General features: G+C 56.9%; 1 protein-coding gene and 1 pseudogene across 1 annotated transcript; both read right to left on the bottom strand.

Moving 5' to 3' along the window:
- Positions 1-5,142, bottom strand: KRT17 (keratin 17). The gene is given in 8 exon segments (NM_001144837.2): positions 1-252; positions 1,100-1,122; positions 1,224-1,444; positions 1,531-1,656; positions 2,158-2,319; positions 2,920-3,076; positions 3,515-3,597; positions 4,643-5,142. Coding segments are annotated over 8 exon segments (1,299 nt in total). The 5' UTR covers positions 5,075-5,142; the 3' UTR covers positions 1-157.
- A 1,747-nt stretch (positions 5,143-6,889) lies between these two features.
- Positions 6,890-16,475, bottom strand: KRT42P (keratin 42, pseudogene; annotated as a pseudogene).
- Between the last annotated feature and the right edge of the window lie 320 nt (positions 16,476-16,795).

The following is a 16,795-nucleotide window of genomic DNA, read 5'->3' as shown; positions in this document are numbered from 1 at the left end:
TTTCATAGCTGAGTCAACAAGCTTTATTGTCATCAGGCAAGGAAGCATGGGGAAGGGACTGAAGCAGGGGGCTGAGGCTGGAGAGGCTGGAGACTGTGGGGCAGATGGGGCGGCTGCCTCCCTGCCTCCTGGGTGGCTGGCCGGGGTAGCTGAGTCCTCAGCGGGTGGTCTGGTGGACCTGCTCGCGGGAGGAGATGACCTTGCCATCCTGGACCTCTTCCACAATGGTACGCACCTGACGGGTGGTCACCGCTGCAGGAGAAGCAGGCGCTTTAAAGTGGGTAGGGGCCAGGAGACCCTCGTTTGCCCCCTAGCCCTCATGGACAGGAGCCGGCTCTCTCCCTCATCCTCCCCCAGGTGCTGTGAGTGCCTCCACTGGCACCTCAACATCACACTGCACGCACATCCCTCCTGTCCCTGCCACCACCTCCCTTCCATCCCATCCCTCTGCCGGTGGCCCTGTGTGAGTCTTGCCTCCCCAGATGGATTATTTGATTCTGATCCAGTGTGTCCTGCCAGGGAGGAGCCATGTAGACTCCATGAAATCTGTCTCCATTTCTCTGCAGTCTCTAGGACATAGATTTTCTACCATCTCCCCCATCAGACTGGGATCGCCAAGACAAAAACCAGGCCCCTATCTCCTCCATTAGACTAGGAACCCTAAGGCTAGGATCATATATTCTCCATCAGATTGGAATTTGGAGGACAAGGACCATGTCCCTATCTCCCATCAGGCTACAGTCCCCAGAGACAGGACTGTTTTTGCTCATCCAAAAGCTGTCAAGAGCAAAGATCATGAGACCATGTTCCTATCTTCCCATCAGATGACAATCTCCAGAGCTGGGACCTGTCTCCTCCATCAGACTAGGATCTCCAAGGTAAGGACCAGTTCCCTGCCCCACCCCCATCAGACCAGACAGTGTCTCTCTCATTTGATCTTTTCCTGAGTATCAATCCTCAGTGCTAATGAGTCACTTCTCCCTGCTGAGGGACAGCCATCAACTCCTGGAGCTCCTGGGGACCCTGCCCCAGCAACGTGCAGGTGGGCTGCCTGTCCCATGCACCCAACCCCCAGGGCCGAAGCCACGAAGATGCTTACGTTCTTTCTTGTACTGAGTCAGGCTGAAAGAAAAAAAAAAAACAGAGAGGAAATTAGATGTGGGTCTGAGAGCCCCACCCCTGCCAAGAGGCCCCCAGCCCTGACCCCAGGCGCCCCCACTCACTGGGCATCCTCGCCCTCCAGCAGGCGGCGGTAGGTGGCGATCTCCTGCTCCAGCCGCGTCTTCACATCCAGCAGGATTTTGTATTCCTGGTTCTGCTGCTCCATCTCGCAGCGAAGCTGGGCCAGCTGCTCCTCCACGCTGCCAATCAGCCCCTGGATCTGGGACAGCTGCACGCAGTAGCGGTTCTCTGTCTCCGCCAGGTTGCCCTCCAGGGATGCTTTCTGCAGGAGGGCAGGAAGACCAGGGGTCAGTGAGGATGGTCAATGCCCTCTTCTGGGCCCTCCCCCATGCACAGGACTGTTCCTACCATGCTGAGCTGGGACTGCAGCTCTATCTCCAAGGCCTGCATGGTGCGCCGGAGCTCCGAGATCTCACTCTTGCCACTCTGCACCAGCTCACTGTTGGTGGCCACCTCGCGGTTCAGTTCCTCTGTCTGCAGACAGGACACAGGACAGGGCGGTGTGAGCCTGGGTCCCTCTCCCAAGTCAGGCCTCCTCCCAAATCTAACTGTGGAGAGAGTGTGCCTTCTCACCAGCTTCCCACATCCCAAAGCCCAGAAACATGCCATTTGAAATGTTAACTTTTTATGGTTAATCCCTGTGTGTGGGAGGCACAGACCGGAAACTTGAGAACAAGCCAGAACATGTAGCCTGGCTCTTGATGCTAGTTCCTGACTTCTTGAGGGAGAGGTGGGGACTCCCAAGGTCTTTACCCTCTGCCTTTATTCTGAGGGAGCTCCCTACCTCCCCACCCACCCGCCAGATCCCAGCTTGAGCTCAGCTCCATGTCTGTTGATGCAGTGGGTGACCCTGTGGTCCATGCAGCTTACTGAGGAGGGGCACCTCCAAGACATCTGGCTGTGGGCTTACTGTCAGTGCTAAGGCCCCTGAGCCCCAGCCCCTAAGAGAGCCCTCTGGCCTGCAGCAGCCCCCACCTTGCTGAAGAACCAATCCTCAGCATCCTTGCGGTTCTTCTCTGCCATCTTCTCATACTGGTCACGCATCTCGTTGAGGATGCGGCTCAGGTCCACGCCTGGGGCAGCGTCCATCTCCACATTGATCTCACCACCCACCTGGCCTCGCAGGGCGTTCATCTCCTATGGAAAAAGGGGATGTGGATGTGCACATCTGGACCCATCCTGACCTCTCACTCCCAAGCCTTCCCCCACAAGGGGACCCCACTTCCCACAAGGACCCCTCCTTTGTTCTCCCTCTGCTCTATCTGACCCTCTAAATGATTTTTATTCATCTGCTCAGTATTGCCTCCACCATCAGACTCTATCTCCCCCATTAGACCAAGGACTCTCCAAAATAAAATCTAATTATTAGGCCTATGCCCCCAAAATTTCCCCTCTAATTTCCAAGCTTCTATGTAGATGTTCAGCTTTGAGAGTTTGAAATGGGACAAGATTTCTTTACTTATCCCCCACCCTCATGAGGGAGGCAGGGTAGGTAGAGGGAGCCTCTGCAGGCCCCTGGGAGGTTCCTTGTGTACAGAGAAGCAGTGTGGTACAAAGAGGAGTCTGCCCTGCACACTGGACCCCAAGGATCAGGGCTCTGCAGACAGGGAAGCCCTCTAAGGTGACTAATCCCGGTGCACCTGCTCTGCTCTCTCCCACGGCCTCAGCCATTGCCCAGCCCCAGGGCTCTGCCACCCACTCCTCAGCATCTTTGACCTTCTGCCCCAGCCACCTCACCTCCTCGTGGTTCTTCTTCAGGTAGGCCAGCTCCTCCTTGAGGTTCTCAATCTGCATCTCCAGATCGGCTCTGGCCAGGGTCAGCTCATCCAGCACCCTGCGCAGGCCATTGATGTCGGCCTCCACACTCAGGCGCAGGGCCTGCTCCGTCTCAAACCTGCCGTGGGAATCAGAGACTTCAGCCCAGGCTGCTTGGACCTGCAGATCCAGGTCCTGGCTGCTCACCTGCCTTCATTTTGCCAGGACTCTAAGGAGTTGGAAGGGCTGATGAGAGGGTCGAGTGGAAACGAATTCCAGCCCCGGGACCCCGGGACCATCACAGGGCCAGATCCCACGCCCACCAGCTTCCTTACTTCTCTCTGCCTCCCGCCTCCCGCCTCCCCTCCTTCTCTTCTATTCCCTGCCTAAGCTCAGCAACCTTCAGAACTGGCTGCCTTCACTGCATCCTGGACTAAGGAGTGGGGCTCCTAGGACTGCCCCACCCTGAGCTCCTGGGCCTTGCCACAAGCAACCAAGGAATCCTGGGGTCAGGAGGGGTACCCTGAGATCCTCCCCCAGCTGGCCCAGGCTGCCCAAGGCCACAGCTAGGACTCACTTGGTGCGGAAGTCATCAGCAGCCAGACGGGCATTGTCAATCTGTAGCAGGATATTGGCATTGTCCACGGTGGCTGTGAGGATCTGAGGAGAAGGGAGAGTAGTCAGGTCATTGGATGGGGGTGGCTGAGCCCACACCAGGGTTCTGAGCAGATCTTCCTGCCTCAGGGCCTCTCTTCTCGCCCAGCCCCTCCCTTGCCCCGTGCTGTATTATTGGCAGAGGAGGGGCAAACAGGAGTCTGAAGGGCTGAAAGGTGCCTCTTCTTCCCCCGATACTCTGTACCCCACCAGACCCCCATGGCAGGCTCAGCCTTAAAGGAGAAGAGACAGCTGGCTGGGAGTATGAGGCAACCAGAAAAGAATGGGAAAATGTCCCCAGGGCAGAAGCTGTCCCAGAATTCTAGAACAAGGGAGGGGATGTGGGCAACCCCCTCGTTTTACAGTCAGCTAGAGGGTGCCCCTGACAGGCTCCCCCAAAAGGAGGCTAAAGGAGCCCTCACTAAAGAGTGGTTCCAAATCAGAAGTCAGGACCCCTCCTAATCCCTAACCCTGGGCGCCAGCCAGCAGCCCCGCCCCCTGGGGTTTGCTGAGCCCGTCTTAAGGGGCAGCAGGAGGAAAGGAGAAGCCAGAAAAATCCCCAAATAAGGCACATCAGAGGCCTTCCCCACACTGAGGTCCCGCCCCCTCCTTTCTGCCTCCTCCTGCAGCAGGTGCTATCAGGAGCTCACTCAGACACCCCCACTCCACATCACCCAAAACCCCCTCCTGTTGACCCCTGCTCCAAAGGAGCAAGACACCACACATCCAGCGGCCCACGGGCCCAGCCCTCCATCTGCATCCTCCTGCCTCATCCTACAACCTCTCCAGGTGGCAGAGCTCCACGAGGGAGAAACTGAGGCTCCAAGCGGCTCCACAAGGCCTCTTTGTTCCTGACTCAGCCTGCTGTCCCCAGAAAAGGGGGATGTGAGCCACACAGGGGCCCCAAGGCAGGTTCCCAGAAGCTAAGCCACAGCCAAACCACTCTTGGCTCCCTGAGACCCTATGGCTGGACTCCAGGCCTTTGGCCAAGGCAGGAGTTGGGGGGAAGAAGTCATGCCCCCCGGAGACCCCTCCCACCAGCAGGCCCTACCTTGTTCTGCAGCTCCTCAATTGTCCTGTAGTACTGGCTGTAGTCACGGGCGGGCCCTGGGGCCTGCCTCTGGTACCAGTCACGGATCTTCACCTCCAGCTCAGTGTTGGCCTCCTCCAGGGCACGCACCTTGTCCAGGTAGGAGGCCAGGCGGTCATTGAGGTTCTGCATGGTGGCCTTCTCACCTCCAGCCAGCAGCCCATCAACACCCCCAAAGCTGCTGCCATAGCCACCACCAGAGCCAAAGCTGTAGCAGCTGGAGTAGCTGCTACCCCCGAGGGTGCTGCCCAGGCCGCCAGCAGATCCCAGCCTGCAGGAGCCGGCACCCAGGCCGCCAGACAGCCGGCAGGAGGTGCGGGACGAGCCGCCCCCCAGGCCGGAGGAGCCCTTGATGGAGCTGGAGGAGGTGAACTGGCGGATGGTGGTGGTCATGGTGGGGGCAGCAGGAGGCAGGCACACAGGAGAAGGGCTGGAGAGGAGAGGGGCCCCAAGTTGTGTAGGGCTGCCGGGGTTCGCCCGCTTCCTTTATAGGCCACCAAGTGGGCGTAGCGATTACAACAGGCTTGCTCCTCTGTTTCCATTCCCCTGGGCTTTCATCACCACTGGCCACCTGCCAGCTCCCAGGTGGCTGGGGGCCCCCTCCCTGCCCATCATCAGGAATTTGCCTCATTTCTCCAAATCCTCGTGCTGGGTGCCGTGCGTGTGCGTGCCTCTGGTCTCAGGCCCGTCACCTGTGATTCAGGCGGGCCCTCCAGCTATGCTTTCCCATGACCTAATACGGAGAAGAGGAGAAGGCAGGACGTCACCGTCCCCAGGCCCTCCCAGGCAGCCACCACCCCAGCCCGGCCCGCCTCAACCCTGTCTGGTGGGGAAATGGGTTGCAGTGTCGGGTGACCCCCCCGCCAAAGTTGCTGTCTTTCACCCCACACTGCTCCACCCACGGTGCTGGCCCCGGGGCTGGGTGCTGAAGAGAAAGAGGAGACCGAGAGCCTATCCTGCCTTGGAAACTGAGCCCAAACCCACCAGGCCCACCTCACAGCATAGAAATGCCATCAAGCCTCGGAGACCAACCCACATCACAGATAAAGAAATTGGGGCTCCAGAGGGGTGCAGTGTCCACACTGGCCCCTTCTGCAGAGCCTGACACCCAGGAATGCACTCTAGGGGCTACAGTTCCATCCAGTCAGCTTCTGACCCTGCCCCATCCCTAGAAGTCCTTGCTAACCCAGTCTCTTCGTGTAAACCTTTCCCCAGGTTTACACTCCAGGCTGGGGTGGGCAAACAGGGGCTCAGCTATAGGATGGGGAAATGGTGGGCTGTGCCAACTGAGAGGGGGATGCCCCCTTCCACTCCCCTCACCCTTCTGTACCCCAAGAGACCTCAGGGTCAGGTGACGGGCATTTATCTCAGGTCTCAGCCCACAGGAAATCTAAAGGACATTGCCCAAGAAGAGGCTCTTACAGAGACCCCAGCCAGCCCCCTTCCCACTCCAGGCTCCCCAAGAGGTGGCTCCTCAGGTGGGCCATGTGCCCCACCCCACAGCCCTACCCTGCCCTGCCCACCACCCCAAGCCCGGCCCTGGGTCCCAGGGTCCCGCCAGGCCCGCTGGGTGGAATGTGGTTATGTTTCAGACTGCCGATGGCTTCCACTTCCCAGACAGGCCCAGACGGCCCCGCCAGCAGCCGAGAGACATTCCTCAATAGCCCAGTGGCTGCCAAGCCACCAAAGCAAACAGGATGCCCCCTACGCGTACATGCACAGCGGCCACCCCGCCCCACACACACCCCGAGCTGGGGCAGAGCCGGTCTGGTTTCCTGGGCTGGCTGCGTCACTGCCACCCCCTCTCACTCATCAATGCCCTGGACCACTCCTTCAGAAGCCCCTCCCCACCGAGCCCCTCTCCTTCTGCTCTTGAACCCGCCCTGGGCTGAGGCAGGGAGTGCTCCCCAACAGGCGCCATCCTTGGAAAGTCTGTGTGGCCCTCCCAGGGACCAGCCACAGGTGACAGGGACTCAGGGGCTGATTCTTAGAAACTTTTCCCAATACAAGGGGCTGTCCCATCCCTCCACCCTTAATCTTTCTGCCTCCTCCCCTCTCATCTTTCCAGGAGCCCCAGGCCTGGATGGAGTGGGCAGAACAGATTGGCAGGTGACAAGCCGATACCCAAACACTCAATAAACTCCACCTCCCCCAGTCCCTCAGCCCACACTGCCCCAAACCAATGAGCAGATCAGATCACACGAGGCATTGAACTTGGAGCAAAGCTTTAATAGTAGGCACTGGACAAACCCAGGAGGCCTCCTCAGTGAGGGGCTGCAGAAAGTAGATACAGAAAGACAACAGGTCATGCACCGGGGCCCAGACGGACACTCGGGGCGTGGCAGTAGCATGCCGGGAGCTGGAGCTGATGGCTGTGCCGTGGCCCTGGAGGTGGGGCTGTCGCAGGCAGAAAGGGGTCTCAGTGGGTGGAGAAGTGGACCTGCTCACAGAAGAAGACCACCTCTCCAACCTGGACTTCCTCCACGATGGCACACCTGGTGGCTGGTCACTGTGGCTGCAGGCGATGGAGGAGGGAGGCACAGGGAACATCAGGCAGGAGCTCTTCCCCTCACCTGCCCCCGCGTCTGTGGTCCCCCCAGTCTCCCACACAGAAGGGTCCTCAGCCTCTCCCCTGCCTTGGGGTCCACACCGCAGGACAGGGCAGCTTCTTACCTTCCCGGGTGGGCTGCGAGGCCAGGGACAAGGAGTACTGAGTGGCCAGCCTGCAGGGAGAGAAGCACCCATCAGCCCAGGGATGCCAGCCAGCCCAGGCACCTGCAAGCACTGCTGGGGAGAAGTAGGCCCTGGCAGAGGAGGTTCCCCTAAATTGGTGAAAAATCACAGTTGGGAATGCACAGAAATTAGCACAGGCCCAAGAATGAAAGGGCAGGGGTTCAGCACAGCAGGAAGAAGAAAAAGAAACAGCACAGCAGTAGGCCTGGCGGCACTCTGTGGCTACTCACCAGGAATTTACAAGGAGAAGCTAAGCAAGTGGTTTTTCCATAACCCAGAGGGCCCAACAAATAGACCCAATTAAAGCAGGAGAGACTGTTGTTAGACTATAGATGGACTTCACCATTTCTGGGGAGCAAAAAGCTGCAACGTGTGACTAAGCATGGAGACTCCGGGACACTCTCAGCTGAAGGCCTGATCACCCTTCCCAACTGCAAACCCAACCACCACCCACCTTGCTCTTCACCACTCACACAGTCATCAGAACCAGAAACCCAGGGCCATCAATGCCTGCTCCTTCATGTGTTCTCCCGACACTTACTGAGTCCTGACTGTGAGCCATGCTTACCCCGAGATCCAGGCATCCAGTCCCGCTGTTTTGAGCTATAACCTCTCTTCTGCGTGCACCACCTTCCTTCCCCTGCCCCCCTACCCGCCACCGCACAGGACTTCTCTGGCCAGACTCCCTGCTCCAGTCCCCTGACACATCTCTCTGGCCCCGCCCTGACCCCTCTGATCCATTTCTCCCTCTGCAGCCAGAGTGAATGTTCTAAAATCTCTTGATGTTCATTTCACTCTCCTGCTCTAAATCCCTCCATGGCTCCCCATTGCCTATGTGATCTAGTCCAGACGCTTTAACTTGGCATTCAAGACTCCTCAGCCAGACTCCAGCCTGCATCGTCAGTTTCACCTCCTGCAAACCCCAACAGGTTCCGACATTCACACCTCCTGAACTTCGCTGGTGCTCAGACACCAACTTCTCCCTGGGTGAAGCGGGCCCCCAGCCCACCCCAACAGGCACCCTGGTACACACTCACTGGGCGTCCTCAACCTCCAGCAAGCGGCGGTAGGTGGTGATCTCCTGCTCCAGCCACGTCTTCACGTCCAGAAGGACCTGGTGCTTGTGGTCCTGGTGCTCCATGTCGCAGCAGAGCTCGCACAGCTGCTGCTCCATGCTTCTGTTAAGCCCCTGCAGCTGGGCCGGCTGGGTCCTGTAACACACCTCCATCTCCACCAGGCTGCCCTCCAGCGATGCTTTCTGTGGGCCAAGAGATAGGTGGTGTGATGAGTTGGACCTGGGACCCTTCCCCATGGCAGAGCACTAGAGAGGAGCCCCTCCTGTATGGGGCTGTGGGTGCTGCCAGCACAATGGGGTGGTAGTGCACCCAGCCACTAAGTGTGAAGGGACAGGCTGGGTGGGGACTCTGGTTCCCCAAGCAGGGGTCTACAAGGCTGGGCTCACCCTGGGGTGACAGGTACAGGGTGGGGAGGGGACAGAGGCCCTACCTTGCTGAGCTGGGACGGCTCAGGTTCTGCACAGAGACGTAGAGCTCCATATCTCTATCCAGCCACTCTGCAGGGCCTCTGTGTTGGTGGCCATCTCGCAGTTCAGCCCCTCTCTCTGGAAGGCAGAGTGGGCCACAGGGGTTTAAGGAGGCTTTCAGAAGTGGGGCACAGGAAAGGGGCTGCTCCTGAACCCTCACCTTCCAGAACCATCCCCTAGCCTCTCCCTGGCCTCTATGGGGCCCCAAAGGCACCTGCACAGAGAGCCTCTGCACCCACATTGGAACTTGGAGGAATTCAGCCTGCTCTGCGGTCATTTGCATTTCTTTTTCCTACCGAACTGCAGCACCTCAAAGACAGGCACTGGGTGTTATTCTTTTGCGCCTGTTGCTGTCCCTAGGATACCAGAGATACTCAGCCTGTGCTTGCCAAGGGTATACATATGTATTCAAATACGCACATCCTGTAAACAGCTGTGGTGGAAACCCAAGACCAGACTTGTAGAGACCTGGATCTATTTTGCAGGCCACAGTGAAGGGCTGTGTGAGCTTGAGTCCTCTCTGAGCCTCACGTTTTACATCTAAAACATGAGGGGCTGGTCCAACTGGTTTCCAAAAGTCCTTCCAACTGGGACAGCCTGTGGATCTGCCAGTGCTCCAGCTGCACCAGCATGCAGCACATGTGCCCACACGTGTACACACCTGCTTACACACGGCCACCCACCATGCTGAAGAACCAGCCCTCGGCATCCTTGCAGCTCTTCTCCACCAATGTCTTGTCCTGGTCACGCATCTCATTCAGGATGCAGCTCAGGTTCACTCCAGGCACAGTGTCCATCTTCACACTGACATCCTCATCCACCTGACCTCAAAGGACGTTCATTTCCTGGGCAGAGAGGACAGCAGAAGCTCACCCAAGGCCATCCTGGAGAAAGACCCTGGGGCCTGCCTTCTTTCCCTCAGAGAGACAGGTACAGATGACAGACAGACAGACACAGATAGGCCAACAGCTCCTCACCCTGAAGGTGGAGGTGGATGTTGTCATTTCTCAAACATACAGGGCTGTGAATATTAGCAACCTCCCCCAACACACACCGTGACGCGGGACTGGAATTCACCCATCCCCAACAAGTGCTAAGCCCCGAGAGATGACAACCCCCCAGCACGGTGGAGGATGACCACGGGCGACCTCACTCACTGCCCTGACCTTGCCCCCACCACTGCCTTGCCCCCACCACCAACCCCACAGCACAGGCATGCAGAAAGCAACCCTACGCTGTGTCACTGCGCCAGGCCCCGTTAGCAAATGTTAATCTGCTGGAGGAAAGCAATTGTATAACCAGCCTCAAAGCCAGGGGGAAACACCTTCCGGGTGTCCTGCTTCTCGGGGAGTAGGCTCCCCCAGCTCAGAGCAGCACAGAGCTCGGCTGAGAAGGAAGACACAGGACAGGGCATGTAAGGCCTCCTGACTGCCCCACAGGACCTTGGATCTCTATCCTTGGGTTGAGCTTTGGAGTCCCTGCGACCTAGAGCCTTCTGGAAAGGAGAGGCAGGAGAGGGGGCAGAGAGGTGGGGTGGATACGAGTCCAACAGACCTGAAGGAGGGTCCCTGTGCAGCCATAGATAAATCCCTTAACCTCTCTGAGCCTCCGTTTCTTCAAAGGTCAAAAGGAAGTAAGAGTATCTTTCTCCCAGCTGTTGTATCAGCTGAGATAATGGCTGTGAGTCACTTGTAGTGCTGGGCAGAAGTTCCTTGTTTTAATGACTATCACTATTATAATTAATTATAACAAGCATTGTGTTAATTATAATTAGCATTGTGTGTTCTTAAACTGAGCTACTCATTAGTTAGTTAACTGCAGTGAGCTGAGCCTCAAGGGACAAATGAAGTCTATTTGGGACGAGGGGCTCCTCCAGGCCTCACGCAGTGTCCTCTGAGGGTCAGGGCTAGTCATCCACAAAAGACGGGAACTGGACTGAAAGCACAGCCCGGCCCAGGGAGGTTCTGGGCCCCAGGCTCGCTTGCTTCCAGGTGAATTTCTGCTGCGTTCCCTGAGCTGACCTCACCTGCGTGTGGTTCTTCTTCAGGTAGACCAGGTCCTCCTTGAGGTTCTCAATCTGCATCTCCAGGTTGGCCCCGGCAAGGGTCAGCTTGTCCAGCCCCTGGGGCAGCTCCAGAGACCCAGCCTCACTTGGTGCAGAGGTCATCGGCAGCCAGGTGGGCATCATCCACCTGTAGCCAGCACGAAGCTGGAATTACCGACCACAGCCACCAGGATCTGGGAGAGACGGGGGCTCCATGAGAAAATGCCCTTGGCAGCCTCCAGGAGACCCTCCAACACCCTTCTTGCAGGCTTGTCGGAAGTGAGCCAGGGTGAGGGTGATGAGAGTCCCCATGGTCTTCTCTGAGCACCCCCCTGGGAATTTCTGGGGAGCCAGGGTGAGGGTGATGAGAGTCCCCGTGGTCTTCTCTGAGCACCCTCCTGGGAATTTCTGGGGAGCCAGGGTGAGGGTGATGAGACTCCCCATGGTCTTCTCTGAGCACCCTCCTGGGAATTTCTGGGACCCAGCCAAGGCCCTCAGGGGGTTAAAGGATGATGGGGGTAGGATGCCCAGGCATGGGTAAACATGGATGCCAGGAGAGAGACCCTTATGCAGCTGTCTCCCACCATGGGGGTCATGGCCTAAGCTGCCTAGGCCTCGCTCCCTCTTCCCCAACTAAATTCACCTCTAGGATCAGCTGCCACCTCCTCCAGAAAGCCCTCTTGGATTCCCTTTCTCCGTCTCTTTTCCAGACCATACCTCCTCCCTTCTCCAGGTTGTGAATTTATACCTATTTCTATGACTTTTTTGGTTATTTCCTCCTCCACTGGACTCTGAGCTCCAGGGAGACAAGGCCATGTCTGTTTCATTCTCTTTGGAATCCCCAGCCCTGGGCACAGTGCCCTGGCCCAGAGTTGGCCCCGAGGGTTCGTTAGTTTAATTAAGTGATTCGTTAATTAATTAATGAGGTTATGACTGGCCTCACCTCAAACCCAGGGCAAAGCTTTCTTTTCCCACAAGGTCATCTGGGCGGTTCCAATGCAAACACGGAGGGAGGGGCCCAGAAGGAGCAGAAGGTTGGTTGTGATTACTGCCGCTGTCATTGGCATGGTTGGAAATGCCCAAGAGGGTTTCCAATTGAGGCCATGGGCATGCACCAAAGAGCGAGGCCCCTCCAGCCACCCAGAGGTTGAAACACTTGTGAAGGCGGCACATGAGCGTGTAGAATCTGGAATTTGCTGAGGCTCAGGGCTGACTGCACATGACCTTAGAGGGATAAGCCCCAGGACACCCTAGTAGCCCCTGCAGGCTCATCCTGTGCACCCCCTCCCAGACCCCACTCGAGGCCCTAAGTTCTGTGAAGTGACCCTGGGTCAAGCTGAGCCGAGGGCCAGTTTGTTCCCAGCACCCCCTCCCCTGCCTCAGTGGGCCCATCTGCATCCGGCAGAGACCCACCCAGCCCCCATCTCCTTGCTCAGGAGGCTTTGGGGGCACAGCGAGGGTCGGCTGTGAAAACACGGAGAGAATGCATGTAGGGTGACTCGAGGCACAGCCCTGGTGCGTGCTGCGCAGGGGGGTTGGTGATGAGGCGCTGGCTGATCCTGAAGATCAGGAGCACTGACTCACCAGGGCTCCCCTGGGTTCCCCGCTGCCAGAACCAACCCCAATATCTGATCTGGCACTGCCAGTATTTCTGCTTCCAAGGGGAGATTGCAGGAATTCCCGCCTAGTGGAGGTCCCGGGCAGGAGCGGACAAAGCCCCTCGTAGGCAGCACCAGGCCTGGCTCTCCACCCAGGAAACTGAGCAGGCCTAACCACCAGGGCCAGCTGGGCCTAACCTGACTCCCGCCTGCCTCCCCTGGCTCCCCTGGCCCCCGGCCACTATACTCATCGCTTGCACTCCTCACCTGCCACTGGTGGCTTTGCTCTGTAGGACCCTCCAGGGCAGGGTTTGTGCAGAAGACAAAGTGGCCATGTTTACAGAATGCCAAAGCCATGTTCTTAGAGGTCATGAGAGAGAGTGTGTGTGTATGTGTGTGTGTGTGTGTGTGTGTGTGTGTGTGGTGTGATGTGTGTGGTGTTTATGTGTATGTAGTGTGTGTGTATGTGGTGTGTGTGGTGTGTGGTATGCATGTGGTGTGGTGTATATGTGTGCATGGTGTGTATGTGTGTGTGAGATCTGTGTGTATTGTGTGTGTGGTATGTATATGCGTGTGGTGTGTGGTATGTGGGTGGTTGTGGGTATATATGTGTATGGTGTGTGTGTAGTGTGTATGTGTGTGGTGCATGTGGAATATGTGTGGCATGTGTGGTGTGGGGTGTGTGTGGTGTCTGTGTGTATGTGTATGTGTGTGTGATGTGTGTGGTGAGTGTGTGTGTGATGTATCTATGGTGTGTATGGTGTGTATGTGTGTGGTGTGTGTGGTGTTTGTGTATGTGTGTGATGTGTTTGGAGTGTGTGTGTGGTGTTTGCGTGTGTCTGTGATGTATATGTGGTGTGTGCGTGATGTGTGTGTGGTGTGTATGTGTGTATGTGTATGGTCTGTGTGGTGTTTGTGTGTGTATATGTGTGTGATGTGTGTGTGGTGTGTGTCTGTGATGTGTGTGGTATGTGTGTGTGGTGTGTGTGGTGTATGTGTGTGTATGTGTGGTGTGTGTGGTGTGTATGTGTGTGATGTTTGTGTATTGTGTGTGATGTGTATATGTGTGTGTGTGGTGTGTGGTATGTGGGTGGTTGTGGGTACATATGTGTATGGTGTGCGTGTAGTGTGTATGTGTGTGATGTGTTGTATGTGTGTGGCGTGTGTGGTGTGGGGTGTGTGTATGGTGTGTGGATGTGTGTGTGGTGTATGTGGTATCTGTGGTGTGTGTGTTGTGTATGTGGTGTGTGGTGTTTGTATATGTGGTGTGTGTGGGGGGTGTGGTGTGTGTGTGGTGTGTGTATGTGTATGTGGTGTGTGAGGTGTGTGGGGTTGTGTGTGGTGTGTGTGATGTGGGGTGTGTGTATGTCTGATTGTGTGTGGTGTGGGTGTAGTGTATGTGTGGTGTGTGTATGGTGTGTGTGGAGTGTGTGTGCATGTGTGTGTGGTGTGGGGGGTTGTGTGTGGTGTGTATGTGCACATGTGTGCGTGGTGTGTGTGATGTGTGTGGTGTGTGTATGTGGTGTGTGTGATGTGTGTGGTGTGTGTGATGTGTGTGGTGGGTGTGTGTGATGTGTGTGGTGTGTGGGGTGGGGTGTGTGTGGTGTTTGTGCATATGTGTGTGTGGTGTGTGTGGTGAGTGTGTGTGTGAGGTATATGTGATGTATGTGTGGTGTGTGTGTGGTGTGTGTGTATGTGTGTGATGTGTGTGGTGTGTGTGTGGTATTTGTGTGTGTGATGTGTGTGGTGTGTGTGGTGTTTGTGTGTATGTGTGTACGTGTGTGGTGTGTGTGGTGCTTGTGTGTGTATGTGTGTGATGTGTGTGTGGTGTGTGGTGTTTGTGTGTGTATGTGTGTGATGATTGTGTGGTGTGTGTGTACGTGTGTGGTGTGTGTGGTGTTTGTGTGTGTGATGTGTGTGTGGTGTGTGTGGTGTTTGTGTATGTGTGTGATGTGTGCAATGTGTGGTGTTTGTGTGTGTACGTGTGTGCTGTGTGTGGTGTTTCTGTGTGGATGTGTGTGATGTGTGTGGGGTGTGTGGTGTTTGTGTGTGTACGTGTGTGGTGTGTGTGGTGTTTGTGTGTGTGTACGTGTGTGCTGTGTGTGCTGTGTGCGTGGTGTTTCTGTGTGTGTATGTGTGTGATGTGTGTGGGGTGTGTGTGGTGTTTGTGTGTGTACGTGTGTCATGTGTGTGTGGTGTTTGTGTGTATGTGTGTGATGTGTGTGTGGTGTGTGTGGTGTTTGTGTGTATGTATGCGCGTGTGTGGTTGTGTGTGGTGTTTGTGTGTATGTGTGTGCTGTGTGTGTGGTCAGTAAGGTTCTGCATGGTCTTTTCACCGCCCCCGCAGCAGGGCATCCGCCACGTCAACGCTGGAGCCAAAGCCCCCACCCAGGTTACAGGTGTAGCCACCGCTGTAGCCTCCCCCAAGTCCCACCAAGAAGCAGGAAGAGGTGACCGACATGTTGCCACAGCTGCTGGCTCCCAGGAGGCTGGCGAAAGGCACCCCCAACACTGACAGATGACATCCAGGAGAAACCCCCGCCAGGTGTCCACAGGCCCTTGACAGAGCCAGAGGTGGAGAACTGGCAGATGCTGGTAGTGGTGACAACCAGGGTGTCCATGGGTCGGGTGAAGGGTCTGGTCTGGATGGAGACCCTGGGTAGCCCGTTACAGCCGGGCTGAAGTGGGGCTGGGACCCTGGCCCTTGAAGTTCAGGCCAAAACCCCAGGAGTGTATTTTGCCTCCTCCCACCCACCCAGGGCCTGGGGCTCAGGCTGGACATATTGAGAGCCTCCCCAAGGACCCCTCCATAGCAAGAGCCCAGCCTGAGCACCAGGGCCTCAGCGGTCTGTTCAGACACAAAGGTGGTGGCCAGGCACGGTGGCTCACGCCTGTAATCCCAGCACTTTGAGAGGCAGAGGCAGGTGAACCACCTGAGGTCAGGAGTTTGAGACCAGACTGGCCAACATGGCAAAACCCCATCTCTACTAAAAATACAAAAATTAGCTGGGCGTGGTGTCACGAACCTGTAATCCCAGCTACTCAGGAGGCTGAGGCAGGAGAATAGCTTGAACCTGGGAGGTGGAGGTTGCAGTGAGCCGAGATCACACCATTGCACTCCAGCCTGGGCAACAAGAGTAAAAATCTGTCTCAAAAAAGAAAGAAAGAAACAAAGGTGGTGCTGGTCTGTAGCCCTGGGGTAGGGTGACCCTCCATCCTCAGCCACAGTTAGGAGGCTGAGCTTATTCTTGTGGGGAGCCCGGAGAACCCAGCCCTGGGAGCCAGCACGGGCACAGGACTAGGCTGCACAGGCCAGGAGCCGGAGGCTGGCCTGGCCCCCCACCCAGCATTCCAGGGCCCTGGGGTAAGGGTGGAGAGATCGGGGCCTGACATCATTGCCCAGGTACAACGTGGCCCTGGTGGAGACTCCCAGTCAGAGGAGGCAGAATTAGCCTCTGACCTGTGGGAGCCCCACTCTCTTGGGATTCTTCCAAGTCCGTGGGGAGATACAGCCCACAGGTTCAAGGATCCCTGTGTCTGAGGGAAATAGACGTGGCCGCTGAACTGAGGGAGCTTTGGATCCAAGCCTTTCAGGAAGTCAGTTCTAGAGCCTCCGTTCCCTCGTTTGTAAAAGGGGGACCAAGTCTTGTCTCCCAAAGTCTTTGAGGGAATCTGGAGAGATAATGACATCAGTAAGGCTCTAACAAAACAGGAAGCAGAGGTGGGGCTGGGAGCAGGGGTCTGAGGCCAAAGGGTTAGGGCAGCCTCCCTCCTCACCCGAACCTGAGCAATGTCAGTCCAGAGCAGTCCCGGAGGAGGGGAGGGCAGCCCAGGAAGGCCACAGAGGAGCAGGATCTGTGCAGGAGCCAGCGTCATGCCCCGAGGAACGGCCCCTGCAAAAGAGCAGCATGATCCGCAGGCTGGCGGCTGGCACCGCTCCACCCAACAAGGAGATTAGTATCCTAATCTCCGCGGCACTAATGATTTAGGCGCTGCCAGGACACTGGCGTCTGCACCAGGCCTGTCTGAATGTGGAGCTTCCCAGGGCAGCCAGGGCCCGCGGAACAGGAGAGGGGAGAGAAGTGCATGGGTGGCCTGGGCTCTCTGCCCGCACACGGGGACAGGGAGGGAGTTGGGTTTTCCATGTGGCCCAGAGCTCCCAGATGAGACCACACTGCTGGAAAGACTTCCTGCTC

The sequence above is a fragment of the Pan troglodytes genome, chromosome 19, assembly GCF_028858775.2.
Source record: "Pan troglodytes isolate AG18354 chromosome 19, NHGRI_mPanTro3-v2.0_pri, whole genome shotgun sequence".
Lineage (NCBI taxonomy): Eukaryota > Metazoa > Chordata > Mammalia > Primates > Hominidae > Pan > Pan troglodytes.
Note: the sequence above shows the minus strand (reverse complement) of the source record. Positions and strands in the feature narration are given on the sequence as shown.